Consider the following 22,551-nt stretch of genomic DNA (forward strand, 5'->3'; position numbering starts at 1 on the left):
GTGACACCAAAGTAAATAGACAGATTTTGCTAGTCATATTTTACTAACAATTAACGTTTACATCAATTGATGACAGTCACAACAAAAGAGTACATCTCAGGTCAATACACCCAGCATTAAGACTGATGTCTAAATTTCATTGTCATTGACATTTAAACAACGATTACACACACTGAGCCCTAGCACACAGGGGACGTCCTACACTTTATGACATGCCAGATGGGAAACTGCTCCTCTGATTCTTATGGAACATGGATTGGTCTTCCAAGGCTGTGTGTCAGAAACATTGTAGTACAGAGGTTAATGATGACCTCAATGTAGATTCACACTTCCTTTCCAAAGGACACTCAAGGGCATAAGGGCCTATCACAAGTCCTTCTGAATTACAAACATTAAACCGATGTCGGTTGATATAAAAATATGAAAACTGAAACATCTAAGATATTTAACACTGATCATGCATATATAATCAAATCCTACTGTCTTAATTCTGTGAATGATGTCCCTATAAATATTACTTATAACAATATTATTTTATGGTTGTTATTGCTGTATCTTAACTCTCCTCAGTAAGGAGCGGTGCTCTCTCTCGTCATTGATCCACATGGTCACATGATCATAATCTCAGTAATCTAGCAGCTCTTTGTGGTGTTACTCCACCTGGTCCAGCAGAGGCTAGAGGAAAAAAACGTCTTCCGACATTTCCGCACTTGCCTAAACACAGTTCAGCCAGCATCTGTTAAACACACTAAAGTTACACCAATAATAGAATTCATAAATGGTTGGGCAATATTAAATAGACCTAGCAAGAATCTCCAGCATGTATACTCAGAAATGCAACAAGTTCATAAGCACATACAGGTTGTCAGTGCTGTGACTCTAAACTGTAAGTGAATATTTAGGTACACTTAAAACAGGCGAACGCTTGGTTATTTTAGCATCTCATTACTCAGACTTACTGCCCCACTTCCACCATAAGTGCACAGAGCATGCATAGCGTACACACTACATGCGAGGACTTAGGCTTGTTCAGCAGGTTTCAATGTCATACCTAAACTGTACAATCAGAAGCTTTAAACTGTAGACAATACATTTTTGATTTAATACGAATATTTAATACGAATATATTTTAAGTTCGCCTGACCCTGCATGAATGCTTCTGGGACCCAAGCAGTGGTGCAGTCACGCAATGAGTCGCAGCGTGAAATTAAGCGTGGGATTTAGCGTGAGATTAAGCATGATGCCTGGGAGAACAATGCTAGAAACGCCTTTATTGACAAATGCATTAGATTAATGTTTTACTTTTTCATCCCTCTTTGCCCAAATATCTGTGCTTGATCTGTTATCTCACAGGAGCTGGAAAGAAAAGATGTTGCTCTTTATGCTACACGTGCATAAAGCAAAAAAGTGAAAACAGAATGAAAAAACAGTCTGGACACTATAAAGAATAATTAGCAACAAATCTGGTTTATTTCATTAAGGACTGTAGAAGTCGGTCACAAACTGAACAGATGCTTCGGCTTATCACTATTATCAGTGCTCATGAAGTAACCTTATAAACTCACCCCTAACTGAAGACCCAACCACATGACCCTCACCCAACTTGTTCCAGTTGTAGAATATAGTTTGTTTTACAGATAAAAGTAAAAGTTGTCAATTAGAGATGGAGATGATGGTCTCTGCAGTCTGAAAAGTGTCTGCTCATCTTGCTCATGCCCTCTGACAGTAAGCAGGAGATGGATCACCCCATTTGTGGAGCACACAGGTTCACTGATACTGGCATGCAGACCTCACCATGTTTTGCCAACATACAACACGTTTGTAGATTTGCAAGTTATAAGCTGTCTAATCTTGTGTATGAGCTGTGTGAAGGAACTGCATTGTACAAAGCAAGAACAAGAAATAAATTAGGACAAGGAAAAGTTCCCCATGTATTGGACAGAGTTGCAGAGATGGAACATTCACCGGTCACTTTATTAGGTACACCTTCCTAGTACCGGGTTAGACCCCCTTTTGCCTTCATCCTGCCTTAATCTTGTTGTGCGTTCATAGATGCTCTTCTGCACGCCTCGGTTGTAACGACTGGTTATTTGAGTTACTGTTGCCGTTCTATCAGCTCGAACCAGTCTGGCCATTCTCCTCTGACCTCTGACAAGGCATTTGTTTCCACAGAACTGCCGCTCACTGGATATTTTCTCTTTTTTGGACCATTCTCTGTAAACCCTAGATATGGTTGTGCGTGAAAATCCCAGTAGATCAGCAGTTTTTTAAATACTCAGACCAGCCGTCTGGCACCAACAACCATACCACGTTCAAAGTCACTTAAATCACCGTTCTTCCCCATTCTGATGCTTAGACTGGCAGATCGTCTTGGTCATGTCTACTAAAAGCAATAAATGTTAATTTAGAAACACGAGAAGTTCTTTCCTGTCCCTCAGAGCCTCCGTCTGGAGTCTCAAATAATGTGAAGACTGCACTTTCTTCAAAGCCGAATTAAGTCATGGGTCCACATATCCTTGTACAGAGAATGAGCTCAAACCTCAAGGTCAACTGCATCGTTGAGATGGTTAATGTCAAAAGTGGCCCTTCAGTTTCATTAAAACGTGCCTGGCCCTTCAGTCAGTTTACAGGACTCTTCAGGACCCGTGACTTGATTCTGCTTTGAAGAAGGTACAGACGTCACATTATTTGAGACTCCAGAGGAAGGCTCTGAGGGACAGGAAAGAAAAGAACTTATTTTATTTAAATTAACATTTAGTGCCTTTAGCTGTTATTAACAATAACAAACATGTTGTACAAAGTGATGGTCATCTGTCTGACCTTTCTTTAACCCCCCACCCTACATCTTTTGCACAGATAAAAATTTAAAAAACCAACTGGTGCATGAAGACACGTTCTATCTCTGCAACTCTTTCCAGTGCTTAGGGAAGTTTTCATTGTCACAATTAAATTTCGTGCTCTTACTTCACACACTGCAAATCCTTCACACACAACCGTACTTTGAGAACACGTCAGATTAGACAGTTCATAACTTGCAAATCTACAAATGTTTTTCCTTGTATGTTGCCAAAACATGGTGAGCTGTGTAGATCAGGATGACTGAACATGTAAGTGTGAAGCGCAGACAGGGTGATCCATCTCCTGCTTGCTGTCAGAGGGGGAGAACAAGATCAAAAATGACTCCAGGTTCTTTTCAGATATGTGAACTGCCATCCGTCTCCCTGACTGTATGAAAGAAGATCTGAATCTTGTCAACAATTTATTGAAAATGTTTTTTTGTATCTCTTTTTGATATTCTGGAGAGATACAGTTGAAAGATATTGACTTTATTCTCCAACTGTTGTACTGTCAGTTTAAAGAGACCTTAGTTGAACCTACACAAATGAAGTCCATTTGGTTGGGTCTCCAAAAGGGGCGTTTACAGTATTACTGCTTGAGAACTGAGGGTAGCTGGAAGTTGAAAGTGTGTGCTCAGTTTGTGACTGACTTCTACAGTACTTAACAAAATAAATGTTTTTGATTTTCTTTCTAACTACACTTTGCCTCCTTTTAATGTATTGCCAATGATTTACACACATTCTATTTTATCATACAAGAGGTGTCCATACAGATGTTAAACATTTGTAGAAAGTTGCGGTACTGAATGTAATATATTCAAGTACGAGTGAAAATTTCTTGTGCTGTTTCCGGATCAATTGTAACAGTAAAGCAGAAAAATCTAAATGAAATTTTGATCTGAAACACAAATTATTGCTAGTTATTTTTGCTATCATGCTCATCATACTGGTAGCTGACCCAACACAACGTGAAATGGTGAAAAAATGCACACAAAATCATTGTTTGTTTTATAAACAATAAAATACTGTCTCCAGATTGGAAGCTGAATCCCACCCTTTTCTTTAGCTTTGTCCTGGTACAAAACCACTATTTATGACTGTGTGTTTGTGTGCACGTGAATGTCACCACCACAGAAGGAAGTTACTATATGCATGACTGTGACCGGTGAGAACTGAAGCCTGTGGTACCTGCCCTGTACGCACCAAGGTAGCTGCAGATACTACTGAAATATTCACTGGCTCTCTTAGTTTTACAAAATATCCATAATCTTGCATTACGAATCCTTCACAATGTCTCGCAACATTCAGCGAAGAAAGATGTTCTTAATGGGGCCCCTTGGTTTTGCTTGAAATGACTGGAGATTACTTTGTTGAATTACATTACTTTGTTACATTACTACAAATAAAGAGACTGCAGAACTCTCTTCTGGCCTTCTAAAGTATGAGTTCAAGAAGCACCAGGACCACTGCTCAATAACACGCTGCTTTTGGCCACATTACAACTTTTGATTTGTTTGGTTATGCCCTAAATCCTTAGAACAAACAAATAAATAAATAACCTCAACTCACCAACAGAGATTAGATAAATACCACTTGGCAAAGGGTCTATAATACAACATTAAATATGATTAAAATAAATAGATTGTCTTTCATTCACACTTGTGCTTGTTCTTTCAAAATCATATTCACAGAAATTAAACACAGCCTCTGTCATTCTGAATCACAGGTGCCACAAACATTTCATCATAACCAATGAAATACTTATGTACACTTATCCTACCGTTGCAGTACATTTCAGTTCACTGTTTTACATTCTAATATATCCCACAGAATTCCTTGTTTCTATTTCCTGATTCATTTTTCAGCTATCATTGTTGTCACGTTGCCCATAAAGCATGATGGACTGAGCCTTTATCTCTAGGTCACTGTGCTACATTAAACATGCTCCTTTGGGGAAGGTGTGTCCAGCTAAGATCCTGCTATTTAGAAAGCATAGACACTGGCTTTAGGAAAATGTTGACGTTAGAGAAAGACATCTTAATGACCTCGTTGTTACAGAAATCTATGCAAATACATTACAGTGCAAATTTCTACAATTCAAATATCATAGAAATGTCTAATAGGAGACAGTTTGGAGGTGGGATGATGGTTGTTCTATGTAAGGAACAAATATATAAGTTGGATTATATTGGTTCATATTAGATTAGACAGTCCTGCATGAATGTAGTATAGTTTGTTTACTGATGACCAAAATGATTGAAAGAACTACAAATCAACTGAGCTCAGAGGTTCTATGTGGAGGATATAAACAGGGCAGGACAATAGGGTATAGTGTTGAAATATCAAACATTGTGGTCTTAGAGGCAGTAGCATATCCCTGCTCAGCGGTTTCCATTTAATATTCATCCCATTAGCCTCATATAAGCATCCTGAAACCTCTATTTAGATTTTTGTTTTGTCTTTTACATATTGTTTATATTGGTATATGAGCATAGCCAAGTGATACTAATAAAAATATCCTTCTAATCAACGACCATTCTGGGTTTCATACCCATTCTGGGGTTCTATGGCACTGATGCTTCTTGATGTTGAAATCTGATTGTTCCCCACAGTCCATCACAGAGAACCTGAAAAGCAAGTCACTCCCACAGTGAACTTGTACGCAAATGAAGGTTTCCACATTACGGGATGGTTATACGAGGCTATGAACCAATGTCACACATCCAGACAAGTCAACTTGGAGAAAAAGCTCGGCCTGTCTGGAATGAGACCACCAACCTTTCAAAGCCTTGAGATCCAGTCTGTGTGCATCTGAGGAAACGGAGACGATGAGCCCGGTGAAGCAGAGCTACCCACGACGCTGACATAAACGTAAGTTCTAAAGGGTCCACTCAGGTGCTGCTAGTGTGCTGGTTTGTTCCCCTTGACTAGATGCGACAGGCTGGACTGAGACGAGGTGGACGGGGACCCCAGAGAAACACTGCGGGAGGTGCTGCAATGCAGGAAGGAGGCGGCTGCCACTCGGGAGGAGACCAGGAGATGATGTTGGTACCGCAGCCCGGGCCAGTTTGGACATCCTCTTGGAAGCTCAATCTAGAGATCAGAAAAAAGAGAAGAGAAGATTACAGGGTGGCGAGGGTGGGGGGGTATATCCATGGTGTATTCCCTTATTTAATGGGGGGGGGGGTATATCCCTGGTGTATTCCCTTATGGAGGCCAATGCTGGTCTGGAATTCATGTTGCATGATCTGTAACTTTAATTATTCCTTAATGCCCAGTGGTCCCATTTTTTATGTGGTTTTGTTGGGTATTTGAGAATAGTGGTTTAGCAGCTACTGTATTCATTCATGCATTTAACAGCTATTCATGCATTCGTAAGAAATTCATAAATAAGCTTGACAACGTGAATTAAATCGACGCTTTTGCTTGTTTACCATATTCTTGCACAATTCAAACAAAAATAATTTAATCCGAAAGCATTTTCAATTCAACTTCAAACATTTGGAACCATTTTCATGACACTGAAAAAAATCCTGATGACTGGATTTTTACACCACGATTACTGTTAGTGGTGTAAAAGTGTATGATAAAACTGAAGAAGTAAAGACAGGACAATAGGAAACATAATCAAACAAACAAACCAGATAGCAACAAAATGTTAAAGATGTTGAGTTGTAATTGTCCTTGGAAGAGATAATGGAGAAAAAGACATCACAGAATGGTACTGTTTCACAACACCGCCCGTCTGGTGTAGAGAAACACTACCATTCTGTGAGGTCTTTTTCTCAACCTCATTTTTGCTCCAAACCTACCCCCAATACACCTACACTACATATTCAGTGTGCTTGACTGCTTCAGGCATGATGGGAACATGGACAGAACTATGTGAGCATTCTGGTGGTTCCTGGGGACTGGGTTGGGAAAAAAGTGAGTAGCCAAGGTCATTCATAGCGATCCCTTACTTGTCCCAGGGATACACTTCTCCAGACCCTGGGTGTTCCAGAGCCCCACCCCCCCTGCCTGAACAGACAGGGCAGGGGAGGAGCCCTCCTTCAGCCCGCTGTCCTTTGCCCCGTGGTCGGCCCCATGAAAGGGTGCATCGGCAGCAGGGACAGGGGGGCTTTTCTCACACGTCTGCTTGTCCTCCACAGTCTGGAAACGAAAGCACAAGAGAAGAAAGAGAGAAGACTGTGACTATTGACAGTGCGCTGACAACATCCACGAATGTTAGGTAATAACTTATGTGCCAGGAGGTTTTTCACTGCATCCTACAAGAACAGCAGTGAAACATAAGGATGTGAATATTTTCTCCTTGGGACAACCTGGTGTTGTGGTGTGAAGAAGGTCAGCCTTTCATCTATCTTTGGACGGGCGATTCAACAAATACAATGAAACAGCAATAGATGAAGATAAAACTCAACTTTCCCAGTGATTGCAGAAATCATATTAACCAATGTTTGAATGTGAATCATAAGCAGACATTGCTAACAGAATTTGCTCATAAAGTATCAGAATGACTCAAGCCCTTCTGCAGATCTACTGAAGACTGTGATCTGGACTAAGAACTTTTTCCAAATGGAAAAAGGCACATAATGCTGTTTATAAGCTTTCACACTAAAATGAAGCAAAACTTCGTTCAAAAAGTAATCAGCAGGAAGCAGATTCATGAAGCTGCAGGTCCCATCACCTTGATATGGTCATCTGGCCCATTCCCCACACCATCTGGAGATCCTGCTTTGTCCTTGTTCTTGGAGTTCATCTTATCAGACTCAGCCTTTACATCACCACCATCTGTCATAGATCGGTGGTTATTAGTAGAAAATGTACACATGCTAGAGTTACTCAGAAAGGTCAGCGGGAGGATTGTTTAGGGGGTTCTTACTTGGCTTATGTTTGATAATGTCCTTGGAGCCACACTTCGAGGTCACCTTACTCACGTCAACCTTTTTGTTCAGAATCTGGACCTGAAAATCATTGAATTAAGAGGACACTACATTCATGAAGAAGAACAAATTGTGCAATAGTAGTTACATTTACATTTAGGGCATCCAGAGCGACTTCATGGCGATCTGCGCACAGAATGCAGGTCACAATTCAAGATACCCTTGAACCAGAATACTGCTAAACAACAGGAATCAATGCCAATACCAAGTGTAAATATACATAGGCTCAATACTGGACAATGAGAAGCAAAATGCCAACTGCAAATCTACAGGAATTACAACCAATACCTAGAAGAATACAGTTGTTTAAATGTAATTGTAGTTCTGGGTTTATCATAAAACGGAATATGAAATATTAACATTTGTGTACACAACCAGCACTCTTTTCAGCTTTAGCGACCCTTAATGAGTTTCGAATAGATGATCCAGACAATAATATTGGTTATATGCCAATGGTTTTTCAGCCTTTGCGATTCTTGTCAGAATTAATGGGAAACAAATCATGCTGTATAGATTGTACTTGTACTGCTGTACTTGCAGAAAACTCAAAATGTTTTTCAGATTTAGCATTTTTTATTCTTCAGTAGAAAACATTGCTGGATCATCTATACGTTCTTCGATGTACGACCTCAGGGTGGGACTAAAAGAATCATGAGATTATCTCCACTGAGCGATATCTGAGCGGCCGCTTACATTTCCTCCTCCTGGAATATGCTTGATGTTGTCCTTGGAGCCACAGCGGGACGTGACATGGCTGTAGTCCAGCTTTTTGTGGACTATCTGCACCTGCACACAGCACAAAGGCCTGGGGGTCATACGGGCACAACAGGAGCCAAGCACACTTAACAGAGCCACTACAGAGCCAGAGAGCAGAAAGATAACACCTGCAAATTCAGATTACACCAGCAAACCGTAGTTACAGTTGCTATAGTTCATCTGCTGTACTTATTTGTCAACTGCTCAATGTACTGCTTGACATAGCATTTACGGCCACCTAAAGACCAGCTTTCCTTTATTTAACATTTATTTAATATGCAGAGAGCAAAATGCCCTGGCAGGATGCTTGAAAGTCATTGAAAACGTCATGTTGCATGCCGATGATCAAAAGGGCGAGACTCGTTGAGCAATCGACCAGCTAATCCCCTCATCACTGTACCTTTCCTCCGCCGGGCTGGTACTTCATGTTGTTAGTGGAGCCGATCTTGGAGGAGACGTTCTTTAGGTCAGGCAGAGGTGTGCTGCCCGGCCGGCCGTTGCGGGGAGCTCGTGGGACCGGCGGCTTCCTGGGCAGTGGGACCTGCTTGGGGACCGGTGGCTTGGTGATGCGGGAGGACCGAGGGGTTGGAGTGCCGTTGCTGGCTGGGGTGGCCGGTGCGCTGGCTGCTTTTGCGGAGGAGGAGATGGGAGTTGCCCTCGGTGAGGTCTTAACTTTGAGGGGAGTGTGAGTAAGAGATGACAGTCATTACAGACATGGATCTGTGCGTAGATTGAATTTATAGAGCACCAGAAATAAAGAGTGCAGATCCAGTAATGACAGTTCCACGCCTCAGAATTTTCTATTAATGTCTCATAAAATCATTAAGTATTAAAATGTAATACTAATTTGTAATTAATACATTAACAATCCCTTACAGCCAATCATGCATTAATGTTACAATTCTTTATTCAAATCCTAATCATCATCATTAATTTCTAGCTAATAAAAATCAGTTTGTAATGACTGCGATTAAGGTGACACTAACGAGATGCGGTGTGGGCGGGCTTGGCGCTGTCCTTGGTGCTGGATCTGCGCTTTGGAGCAGCAGAGCCCAGAGCAGACGCCCCATTGGCCCTCGGCACTGGGGGCTTCCTCTGGGCAGGGGCTTCTTTCTCTGAAGTCTGAGGGGGGAAACGTAGGCAAACGTGATGGAGGTTTGAGGAAGTAGTCTGTATGTAGTGGGGTGGGGATTTAGCAGCCACACAGGCATCATGAAATGAAAATAAAACACTATATTGGCAAAGAGCATTATACAGACCTGAAGCAGAAAAAGATTTATGAAAATGTATGTCAAACAGAAAGGGGTGTGAAAGTATGCTCTAAGTAGTTAAATTGGTCCTCTCTTTGTGTAATGCCATTCTCTCAATAACTTCACAACTATGCTGGATGGTTGTTTTATTGTCATTAACAGTGTGTGCTTTTAAAGAGTGTGTGAGTGGACCATTTCTACATTTCATTTGACAGTCTCTGTCACAGCCAAGTAAGCTTACCATAGCTGCTTGGGCAGAGATGCCATTAGGTTTCTTGTTGCCAGTGGCAGCTGTTGTCTTGGTCACAGAGCCTTTCTTACTGGTTGAATTGATGGCGTGGGCACCAGAAATCTCTCCAGTGGACTGTGAGTTTGGTCTTGCTGAATTTAGTTTGTTCGGCTGCATAGGATTACATATCATAGGTTTACATATCATATCCAGATGACATATAGTATAGTAGCAAATATTACTCTCATAATTTGGATGGTTGTGCTGGTTGGCCTGTTTATGTAAAAATCAAAGCAAAATCATTATGAAAGCTTGTGTATGGACACACTCACATGTTTAGTCTGTGGAATGCTGCAATAAAAACTAGCAGACGCATGGCTATTTTTACCTGCCCGTCCCCTTAGACACCTACCTTAGCTTTGTTCTCATGGCTGATCAGCTCTTTACTTGCTTTAGCTGAAGTCGGCTTGATGGTTCCTTTGCCAACCTTTGCGTTCTTCTCGTTTTTGATGGCCTTGTCCACTTTTTCACCGTTGTTCTTCTCCTCCTTCCTCGCCTTCTCCGCCCTGCCGTCTTTTTCGAGTTTCCCATTGTCCTCGCATTTATTGTTCTGTTTCTCAACGTCTTGGATCTTGTTTGAAATGTCTGTTGTCTTCACATCAGTCGTCTCTATCTTTTCATGTTTCTCTTCTTTCGCAGACCTTTCGTCCACCTTAGGAAAAGTGTCTTGAGTAGCGTTGTCTTTTTTCACTATGAAAAAGCAAGGTTTCATTTATGAAATATAGCCAGAATATACCTGTGTACAAACCATTTGTATGAGAGATTCGTATCTCAGTCTTCTTTGATTTACTAGGAATAGGACTATGACACTAGGAATACTTTGATAAGAGCAGGAAGTCTTCAGAGAGCGTGACTAATAATGTTAAGCAATAAAGGAAAAAATAATTATTTTGACTCTTGTATTCATTACCATTTAAGCCCTTTAAAATGTACATCTCTCAGCCCTTTAACTAAATTTTGAAGTGGGAATTTATATCCCTGTGGTAAATATGGGTGGTAAACACTGCCAGTGACATTAAGGTTGCGTTTATCAAAAGGGCTACACCCACTACACAGAGGGAAAGATATGTCTTACCTGTGTTTGTCCAGGGATCATCCATCAGTGCATGCCATAAACATAAAATAAAAAGAAAAAAGAAATTGCATTATTAACAGCTAAATCTATTGTAATTATTATTTTGGCATCAGTAAGCAAGGTGTCCAGTAGCCACTGAGGAAAATGAAAGATTTGAGTAAATTCTCAGAATAGAAGTCAGGTGGCGTGTCCTCGACTCGGTAAGAGCTAGAACTGAAATAGGCTATATTTAAAATGTTACAGAACAGTGGATCATAAAATAACACTATCAATCCACTCAGGGCAAAAAGTGTCAAATACCACGTGATGAGACTACTCATGTGAGCCACGCAAAGGTGAGGGACCAGTGCGCTTTGGTGGTGCTTTGAGAAGAAGAGAAGCCTCCTGTTCTCCAGAAAAGAAAAGCTCAGTAAGTCCGTAGACATTAGCGTTCTGCTGGTGGAAGCAAGGCACAGCAATCTTTGTGTTACGACAGCATTGCCAGGTAATTACATGCAGGAGGTACCAGAGAACACAGGACAGCGAGACACAGAGCTTACGACGGGATGTCCAGTCACAGTAAACTGCCCAGAGAACATTCTGAATGACCATTAAGAGATGGAGTAGGTCATTACTGTAAAGCGTGGGCTACTGGAATATGATCAGAGATCTCATGCAGCACTGTGGTAGTCAGGCTCATACATTATTGGGAGTTCAGGGATTCAGATTTTGTTCATTTGGAGTAGTGCATCTGATAAACTGACTCACCACACAGAAAACACACAATCTTATTTGTCTCCAAAACATGAAGTCCATGAGAAGTATCTGTATTCCTTAGATTGTTACTACTTTTCTAGTATTGTTTCTCTTATTGGTATTGTGTCTGTAGCGATACCTATAGGCCACAAATATAAAACTAGACTGCTGCTCAGGTGACCCCTGCTCAGGGAAGTAAAAGGAACCTGAGTGGTTTATTAATTACATAAATAAATAAAAAAAATATAATGCACAATTATCACTGACTATAATATATGATTAATTTAGATAATATATATATATATATATATATATATATATATATATATATATATATATATATATATATATATATATATATATATACATACACACACACATATATAACTGAATCTTAAAAAAAAAAACAATGAGGCCATTAGAGTAGCTAAGTTAGGTCATTAATCATTTTTTCTCCTAAAAATGCTAGTGAAAGATTAAGTGAAATGGAATTCCCTAACATTTTTTAAATAAGGGACATTCAGGTGTTGGTGAATCTTTCTAGAAGATTATCCATTGGCGTTTGATGCTGTGACAACATAATGTGGCGAGGGCCACTGGATACAGATGGTCAGTTGAGTGGGTGGAGAGAAACTCGGCAAAGAATGCCATACCACATGTCACAAACTTTATTTAGTTTAAATTTACAGATGACAGAAAATGTGACATAGTTGAATTGTGTGTATGTGTTTGGCTTAATTGCATCTCCTTGTAGTTTTTTATTGTGTTGAAAGTCTTCATGATGTGTTTCGTAGTTACCGCCACCCATTCTCCCCATTCAGTTTCACTTCCTCTTGTCTGCTTGTTGCTGTGTGTCTTTTTAAAGACCTCGCTGTGTATTCAAGAGCAGTTTCCTTGAATATAAATGTCATTCTCATGTTTCTCTGCACCACTGCTATGTTAGCGTAGCCACTGTGCTAGGAGAACCTGAACAGTGCATCAATGAACTTGAAAGTGGGTGGTGAAGAAGTCATAGTCCGATGGCAGAGATAGAATGCATCTTCCAAGCTACAATGGTAAAGGCACTTGAAAACCATTCTCCACACCAGAGAGGGAGAGATTGAAGGGATAATATATTAAGGTGTTAGCAGGGAATCGAGCAAGATGGTTTAGCATGCACACCCAGAAGGCTGTACAGGAAGAACTAACTGGAACACTTCTTGAACACACTGGTGCTGAGGCAGCGTTTGCAGCCTGCCACACTGGCTAGCCGCCAAGTAGCTGCCACCATGACGAGGGCCTCCGATTGGCTGTTGTGTTGATGGTCCAGGAGGAGAGAGCCGGATCTATAAAGGACAATGTTCAGTGTTGTACGCCACAGCTAGGAAGATTGGCTACCACTACAGAATTTGAGCTGAGTGCAGCATAGAAGGGAATCAGCTCACTGTCACCACTGACACTAGTTCAATTATGTCACTGCAGTGATACACCTGATGACTACGATCATCTAACTCCATCTAAGTCCAGCCGAGTGAACATGAGGGGGAGGAAGAGATTTCTGGTAATGGTTCTGATTAGTTCTGGTTCACACCTATGGTAATGGTTCTCTGAGTTCTGGTTCACACCTATGAAGGGTGCATGCATACCCAACTTGGACATCCTTGTGACAGTCAGGGCCATGCTTGACCTGAAGGATAGGCTGAGCTTTAAGATGGCAGACAGTCAGAGATCCCTGGTGATATGGCCCTCACTTTCCGTGGGGGGAAAGTCCCGACTCTGGAGAAGCTGAACATGCAGTGTTAGAGCTGGATAGTGGATTTGAGGTGGCAGGCGTGGTGTTAGGCTGAAGGCACAACAGCGTTTCATGGGTAAAGGCCCTAGAGCTGCAGGAGTAGAATATGTAGAGAGCCTGTTGGTGGATCCGTGAGGGTTATGGGCAGCACACTTGAACAGCACTCTTGTCAACATGATCAGTGCGGCAGATAAAGGAGAAAGCTGAAAGCATGAAAAACATGCGAATACAGATGAGGCCTGTAGGATGCTGGAGGCGGCGTGTGAACTGCGGTTTCTGTAGCTTCGGCTGCAGAAATAATGGCTGCTGGCCATTTCCAGGGTGACGGTAAAAGACTGAGAACTCTGCACAGTACTCAAGACTGTGCTCCCACTGGCTTACAAAGAAGCCGTGGAGAGAAAGTGAAGGAAACAGCGGCTACAGGTGAATGCAGTGCGGCGGTGGTACATGCTGCTGAATGTTGGTGAGTTGTGGAGTTTGGATACGTACTAATCTTTCTGATCTCCATTCTCAGCTATGTGAGCCAAAAGCTGGTGATTCCTAAACCAGTTTCCCATGAATCTTCAGTGACATTGCTGAACACAAGAGCGAGACTGAGTGATGACAGGCAGCGGAAGGATTTTATTAAAGAAAACGTTTTAGGGAAGCTTAAGAGCAGTGCAGTAGGCAAGGAGTCAAGCTCGAGAGACATGCAAGTGACTCAAGTTCAAAAGATGTAGCAGAGCACTAAGCTTCAGGATCTATAGGAATCTGTGGAGGTTAAACAGGAGTAATGGAGACCAGGTGAAGGCAACCATTAATAAACTGGTGATCATGAACAATGAAGTGGTTGTGAGGTGGGATTGGTGCTGGTGTGAGTGGACCAGGGTGTGACACCTGCTAATTTGTTAGTGTTTTAGAAACGTGGGTTGTTGTCTTTCTGCTTGTTGCTGTGTGTGAGTTTTTTGAAGGCCTCACTGTTTAATAATGAGCATTTTTATTGAGAAGACATTGTATTCTCTGGTTCTTCTTCTGTGTCGTCACCACAATATTATTATTTAATATAATTTTTTTGTCACTGGCTTGACATTGGTGATGTAGCTAAACCTAGTCAGTGTTTTAAATCCAGGCTTGTTTCATTCTGTAATATTTAATAACAATATTACTAGGAACATGAATCAAGGTTAAAAAGGTTAATTTTGACTACAGCATAACTTTATGAAAGACAAAAAAAGTTGCCTGATATGTGAATGGTAATTGTATCATGTCTAAATAAAGATTTAATGACATGCTTGTAGGACACTTTATATGAACAACACCACAGTATGTTAACACTACTGCAAGTGAACAAAGAGTGACCTCCCAACAATACAACTTTTGAACAAAGAATGACTCAGTGATACATGAGATATTTTTGACTGCTCTTAGCATGAACTGCAGCGAGTCAGGTTCAGATGCCCCGTTATGAGAAAAGAGTTTAAAACCTCTTTAATGAATAAGATGTTCTACAGTGAGTTACTGTGACCTAAAATTGGTCTATTGTTTTAAGCTATAGATATAGCTAAGCAGGGAAGGGCCCACCTCACTGAGCCATGCATTAAGGAAATTATCTCCACATATTCTTCATTATCACCAACCTTTCAGTTGGGGGGACTTGGCCAGCAGGGGCTCCTGGTGCTTTGTGAGTGAACTGAAGGAGGCCGGAGTGGCATTGTTTTGGTCTACTACAATGCTGTGTGTGACTGGAGGAGATGGACCACTCGCGGTTTGAACGTTCTGGAAGGTTGTGGTGTCTGGGAAGCTTGTGGTGGGATGTGCAGGAGCTGTGAGGCCAGAGGTGAGATCAGGGGATGCGTGTGAGGACACAGCTACCACCGGGCTGCTCTGAGATGGTTCAGGCCTGTTGGACAACAATGTGGCATTTCCCTGACTTGCTGCTGTTGGCGTGACTGAGTTAGGTAAAGTTTTGAGAGTGACGGTATCTGGTGTTAACGAAGACGCACTCCCTTGCTCAGCACTAATGATAGAAGGGGATCTGATCGCATGCACATCACGAGCAGAAACGTCCACGTCTCGGATCGTTGCAGGACTTGAGTCAGGTGCAGGAGAGGGACTACTGGGATTGGCCGGGGTGGACCACTCCTCGGGGAGCTTTTTTCTGCTTTTATTTTTCCTGGCTTGGATCCGTCCTCCACCCCACTCTCGAATTTCACTCTTCCAGTTCTCTCCCTGACTGGGTGGAGAAGAAGCTTCCTGGCTGGAGCTTCTCGATGGGGTTTTCTCAGGAGATCGGAGGCTTTCCAAGAGACCACAGACCTCTTCCCTGCTTTCACATTCTGTGTCTCCTTCTGATGTGGCATGTCGATCCTGAAATCCTTGGAAACCCAAAGGCTCAGGGGGACTCTGCTCTGCTTTGCTGGGGGAATGGGACAACTCTGTGGATAGCGTGTCCTCACCTGGCCAATGGTGTCCCCTTACTTCTTGGTGTACAAAGAGGAAGAGGAAGTGTCATTTAGTGTGTCTACCATGCCAATAATGTGAACAAAGGTAATCAAATATGTACCACAACACAATATGAAAAGTATGCCATAGGCTGGATCTGGGGATGTATCCACCATAATCTCTTACAGAGAGCCAACATGAATGGCAGAACTGCAGATCAAAACATCCACCGTTTGACTCTGAATAGAAGACAGATGATCAATTTGCAACGTCTCAGAACTTAATACCTAATATCCTTTTGTGAAAGATGTGAAAGACATTCAAATGATCAAGACTGCTTGATTTCCGATACAAAGACAGTCTGTTTGGAAATGTGGTAAATACTAAATACAGATAAGCAATGCTATATATTTTCATCATGATGGTTCCTTTCACTCTTGTCTTTTTGGATACCTTAGCATCACACAGCATATGCATCAGAAGAAAATGCATCTGAGGTATTTTAGGTTATAAAAGGTATTTCAATAAAATTTCAGTGCTAAAATGGAAGGGGCATAATTAAACGAATACCTTAACAAAATGGAGCTGAAATTCTAATTGTGGTCATTATGTTGACTCCTAAATGAGAAAGTCATTTAGCTAACTTAAATGAGACTGAATCTCACTCTGAAATCAAATACTAACCAGAAATGTCACTTAATAATTGAACATGTGCCCAATCTCCCTCCAAAGGACACAACGATAGCCAATCTATCTATCAACTTAGCCAATCAAAATTCTAGAAATGGAAATCATTAGTTAAAATTTAATGTCTTTCTTACCTGTGTAAGTGAGGTACTTTATGTAGAGTTGTTATTACCTGCAGAGTTGTCCAAGGAGATATAAGGGCTTGTGTCAGAGGATTTACTGGGTGCCTGGATTTTTTTGGGCGATTCCATGGCATACAGAGTAGATGTCTTCTGAGGTTCCACCAAGCTGGGAGACTTAGAGTACTGGAATGGGGCCACATCCATGTTGATATCAGCACTCACATTCATTCTCGGTTGGGAGAACCCTATACAGCATAACAGCAGAAATGTATTGCATGAAAATGACTGGCCATAGAATGAGAAAACACATTGGTAACTGAAGCCTCAAGTTCCAGTTTATGCAATATTGCCCGGATACATAAAACCACTGCTATGCAATTAGTCCTCTATCCTGAAGGATATTGGACTTTTTCAGAGAAAATTACCGCTATGATGGGAAACCAAGATTTATATGATAAATGCCTCCCACACCTAGTACAACTGAATGGTCACAGTCCGATAGAATAAACTTTGGCGGTAAACTGTTGGAAAACATGTCAAGTAATAGTAATCTCATTTAGAAATCACAAATTAACCTATTACTGAGTTGACTGGATGGTGTTAACATAAAAAGAACAAGCTAAAATGTTGTTTAAATATACATTATCATTAAGAATTCATTGTAACAGTTAAATGCTTAGCTATTTAGCAGACATTGTGTGGTACAGGGGACTAGTTGAAGGACTATAACACACCATACTGTACTTGTTCTATAGTTGTGAGTAAATCTGCAATAACAAATAAAGACCAAATGAAGCCAGAAGTTTCATGGACCCAGTCCTTACCCAGAAAGCCTGGGTTGCAGGTCTGTTTTTCTGCTCCCCCAGGACACTGGCCCCCAGTCTGGATTCCAGAAATGAACCCTGGGAAGGCAGAAATTAACTAATGCACATTTTGCAGAACATACTGAGCTTGGCCTCTTTGTTAAAGGCATAATTAACAGGGTAGTCAGCTAGAGGGAAGAGACAGGCAGAGAGTGCAGACCCATTACTATAGTTACGCAATTGGCTGTGACCATCCCAGTTTCTGTACAGAAACATTGTGTCTGTGCTAGGTGCAACTGAGACAAGGATGCACAGTAAACCTAACCCTCCTCCAGTTGTGAATTAGACCCATTTGTTTGATTATTATTCTATTCTATTCTATTATTGTTCTATACATGTTTTTTTCTAATGATTTTGAGCTGAGCTCTTTATTGACATGTCTATTAAGGATTTATTTGTTTATATTACAGTTTGCTTCCTAATGCAGCACACCTTAATATCATTTTTTCCAAGCAATGCATCCTGATTCAAAAGCACACACTGAAATTGTATTCGACATGTTGTGATGGAACTCACCCCCTACCCCTAAAGGTAAACAGAAATTATTCTTAAGAAACGTTGTGCTAGGTTTTTAACTCAAACATTAATCATTAATAAACATTTTCCTATCATTAATAATTATTGATAATGTAGCACATCACAGGCTAAACAAAAACAATCATAATTAAATGTAATTACATTTAGATTTAAATGGTGTTTCTATAGGTTTAGCTTACAAATGATGAGAAACAATGGTTTTAAGCATGTGTTAAAAACACTGAATATCAGTTATGAACAAAATGGTGTTTCTCACCTTCCCTCTTCCCATCCATGCTATCCACACTGTCACTAACTTTGCTGTTAAAGCTTTTTGCCTCTGGGCCAGCCAAGAAGTCTTTCTTCAGTAAGCTATCTTGAACTGACTTCGGAGCAGCGTCTGTGTGAGCATCACGAAAGCTAAAATCCATTCTCCTGAAGTGGGGGAAAACCAGAGACATAACATCTGACCAAAGAAAAATTGCATATTTGCTAGATGTTACAAACTGGGGCTTTTTTATTTGTTTGCTCATTTATTGTAGTAAGATAGCATTTAGAAGAACTACAGATTAACTTAGTTTAACAGATTTTTCTGATAGAATTATTTATGACAAGACATTTCATTTAAGATATTAGAATACAGACGTACAAACAAACAAACTGCAGTCAAAGTTTATGCTCTTCTCAAATTATAGCATTGCGTTATGGGAAACACAAAAACAGATCAGCTCTAGACTACAGAGGAATTTAAGTGAACCATCACTCATTGGCTGCGTGGTAAATGACAAATCGTTGACCAGGTAAAAAAAACTGAACACTAAAATAATTACGCATGATAATTATTTAGTGGCGTGGGGTAAGATTCGCTTTTCAATGTCAGACGAGGTTGTTCGCTGTCTCGTCGTGTTTTCTGGCGCAGTTGCTACCTCTGACGTCACAGCCAGCGCTCCTCTCGCGCTCCTGCCCTTTGACTAGATGATGACTGGCGCAGCGCACGGGCCTACTACCAGGGTACCACTCTAATGCAAAACTCACATGGTGTCGGAGGGTTGCTGCGGACACCCGCCCGGCGCATCTCCAATCATCTGCAACATTGCCGAACCCCCCAACAAAAACAAAATCCATCTCTGCCATTCCACATTTCTTTAAGAGGAGACGACGCGTGTTTTTCATTTATAATCATTAACCTGTCTATACAATATTAGTGCGTGCATGCGAACAGCAGTTCTCCCAAGACATTCAATAACTGCCAGTCAATGTCAATGGACTACATCCGCGCGCTCGTCAGCCGATTGCATTCGTTTGCACGAGCTTGCGTTCAGCGCGCCGTTACCTGCTATTTCAGCTCATTACGATTAATCAATTCTCACCGTCGATCATTTTGCACTACCTCGTTGATTTCTAGTGACAGACCGCTATAATTCAATATCTGTTTTAAAGGCCCACTCACCGCTACTGGATTCTTAAAGTGTAATAAATGGTTATTATCCCTGTTCTTCGTCTGGTCCACCTTCGCGCACAGTGCGTCTGTATGAGCGCAGACACAAACACACCCCGCCCCTTGCACCGCTCAACCAATCACAGCCAGGAAATGTGTCTCGCGCCTCTCAGCCACTTGTCGCATTAGTCAGGCACCATGAATGTAGCTTCTGGTCTTCAGACATGCTTTTATTGCGTATCTTCTGTGAACGGTAAATAAACGATACGTTTATACTTTCATATACATGTTTTAGTTAAAGCGGAAGGCAGTGAATGAGCAGTATGTCCTCACATGGTGTAAAACAGCAATTGGTATCTTACGACATGGTTTTCTGTTTTATTTTGGACGCGAGGTGGGCGTGATATTTGCCATGCCTGTCTGTTTACAGCGAACCTATTAGACGACGAGACAGCATACATAAGGCGGAGTCCAATTATGTGCAGTTGTGAGCTGTCCTATGGTATTCCTGATCCCGGGACGTTACTCAAAATAAATAAGTTTGAGTTGTTGCGTTGTGTTAAAAATAAATCTGTAGATGTATCTTACCTACAGTGAAAGAGCTTAGTCAGGTAAAGGTAGCAGAAAGTGTTATCTTCTGCAAAGTTCAGCACTTATATCTAAAACGGAGTCAACTTAGTACACATAAAATTTATGAAAGACTTGGATGTTGAACTACATATTTTAGCCAAAACCATATCTTAAACATGAACAAAACACACACACACGCACACACACATACGCACACACACACACACACACACACACACACACACACGGAACAAAAACAAGGCAAATACGGTGTACATGAAATTCCTCACATTGTCCTTGTCCGAAAATAATCTGTAATCCTGGGTTTGACAAATCTTGCATGAAATTAGTAATGCATGAAAAAAAAAAAGATCAACTGGATTAAGGTGTGGGATTCAGTCTGTCAGAAACATCACTATGAAACAGCATTAACAAGTTGTAAAAAAGATTACTATACTTAAACTACAACTATATACTATATATTATATATAAATACTTATATTACTATAAATACACAAGCATGTAAAAGGTGGAAGACCATTTAAACATTTTAAAAGCTCAACAAATGTGTAAATTTCCCAAAGATATGAGGAAGGTTGAGGCTTATTCCAACAAGCTTAATGCATAAGATCTGCTTTTGTCAAATGAAAATATTTTGGTGACATTTGGGTATTACTTGACATAGATGTTATGAGGACAATAAACTTGACAAAAGTAGCTTTGGACAACGTTTTATGAAATCTGATATTGATTGGAATAATTCTTTATAAATGTTTAAATATATTTATGTCAGTTGTCATGACAGGCAGGCAGATATCATCTATGGTTCTATCAAGTTCTCTTCAGCAAAGTATTACCAATAGATATTTTCCCCAGGAACTGTAATTAATACCTTTGAATAGCTGTAATTTCAGTTGTATATTTGTGACTTCTGAATAAAATAAAAAGCTGCTTTTTCCCCACTATGTATCCGTTATAGGAAGATTTCTTTGTGCAGAGAAATAATCCAGGACTGTCCACATCTTTTCAAATGATTCAGCTCACAGTCAGGTTCCTAATTAACAGCCTCACAATAGCTGATTGAAACTCAGGAAGAGCATGCTAAAAGAAAATGATTATTGCAACCGCATCACTGATCAGCAAGGTGTACTGTAGTTATACAGGTGCTGGACAAAGTAATGGAAACACTAAGAACATTTCTTTCACTGTAGAGTGTCTGTGGTGCAGTCCATTGACCTTGTACTCAATTATCTGACTATGCAGAGCAATCACTAGACCTCCATTCACTAGTACATCCACATGAAGTAAAAAGGCCAAAAGATAACGTCTCCTTCATTGCTTCATTTTTCATTGCTCATGGGTTGAGGTTTTCTATATTTCCAAATGAAAACTCATCTTGTATTGACTAATTCTTTTTCAATTTGCTGTTCACATTTGAGACAAAGATTTGTGGCATTTAGCACTTCTCAAATTGAAAATATCTTATATTTGTGATCTTCTGGAGGTGAATATCTGTGGGATTGTAGTCCATGAAGGCATTTTCACTACATATTTATGAAAGGTTAAAGATGCATTTGGCTTATTTGGATATTTTTCAAATTTTTTTTGTAGTGAAGTGTACTTGTGAGAACCACTGTCAAATGGATTTTGATTCCTATAATTAGCTTTCACATCTTGTATGTAGTACCATGGTTTCTAATTCCACCCTTGTCATCCTGAACTACAACAGGGGCGGTGCTGGAATCTGCCATGATATTGAGCCTATTTCCCTCAGAGATGTTTGACCTGGTATTCTAAACAGTTGTTTTTTTTAGATGACGCTGTTCTTCTAACCTGATTTTTTTTGCTCGCAAGTCTTTTCAAATTGTCTATACAATTAATAAAATAAATAAGCCTAAATAAGGGCTTTAAAATAAGCCACATCTATTTGTTCTTTCAATGAACCAGTGTGGGTTTACTGTTTAATCTTTGAATTCAATGGATTTACCAATTTAAGTTCCCCTAGTCAAAACAGTCGCCTATGGACACTTCCCCTCACATGGTGATTCCCCACTATGGGCTATCTGAGGTATTTTGGTAGACACTATTGTAGACACTTTCTTTTTGCTACCTGAGTTAGATTTAAAGGACCATTACTGCTCTTTGAGTGACCATATTGCTCAGCTTGTGCTAATTTCTCAGACAAGAAATATGTATTACTAGGACATTATTGTATTATTGGCAAACATATTCACTAGATTTTAGACTAGTTTCTTTTTCCTTTTAGTAACATTGCTGT

At 40.5% G+C, this 22,551-nt stretch overlaps 1 protein-coding gene and 1 long non-coding RNA gene across 4 annotated transcripts in view; one reads left to right on the plus strand and one right to left on the minus strand.

Moving 5' to 3' along the window:
* On the minus strand, window positions 1-20,062 carry map4l (microtubule associated protein 4 like). Of its 3 annotated transcripts, none has more exons than XM_076977100.1 (14): window positions 19,716-20,062; window positions 18,543-18,700; window positions 17,711-17,788; window positions 16,937-17,131; window positions 15,273-16,112; window positions 10,428-10,765; window positions 10,028-10,186; window positions 9,523-9,658; window positions 8,937-9,208; window positions 8,474-8,566; window positions 7,720-7,801; window positions 7,525-7,628; window positions 6,800-6,989; window positions 1-5,930 (listed from the first exon to the last, which is right to left on the minus strand). In XM_076977100.1, exons 2-14 carry the CDS (start codon window positions 18,694-18,696, stop codon window positions 5,926-5,928), a joined length of 2,646 nt encoding a protein of 881 aa, XP_076833215.1. In that variant the 5' UTR covers window positions 18,697-18,700; window positions 19,716-20,062; the 3' UTR covers window positions 1-5,925. The 3 variants fall into 3 exon arrangements, with proteins under 3 accessions (XP_076833215.1, XP_076833214.1, XP_076833216.1); XM_076977099.1 differs by having other exon boundaries at window positions 15,273-16,115; XM_076977101.1 differs by lacking the exon at window positions 15,273-16,112 and having other exon boundaries at window positions 5-5,930; window positions 19,716-20,050.
* The window catches only part of LOC143478146 (uncharacterized), a 10,678-nt gene continuing 8,028 nt past the window's right edge, over window positions 19,902-22,551 (plus strand). Inside the window, exon 1 of the long non-coding RNA XR_013121703.1 lies at window positions 19,902-19,956. This is a non-coding gene — a long non-coding RNA (uncharacterized LOC143478146). The remainder of the gene's footprint in view (window positions 19,957-22,551) is intronic.

This window comes from Brachyhypopomus gauderio, chromosome 16 (genome assembly GCF_052324685.1).
Source record: "Brachyhypopomus gauderio isolate BG-103 chromosome 16, BGAUD_0.2, whole genome shotgun sequence".
NCBI classification, from domain to species: domain Eukaryota; kingdom Metazoa; phylum Chordata; class Actinopteri; order Gymnotiformes; family Hypopomidae; genus Brachyhypopomus; species Brachyhypopomus gauderio.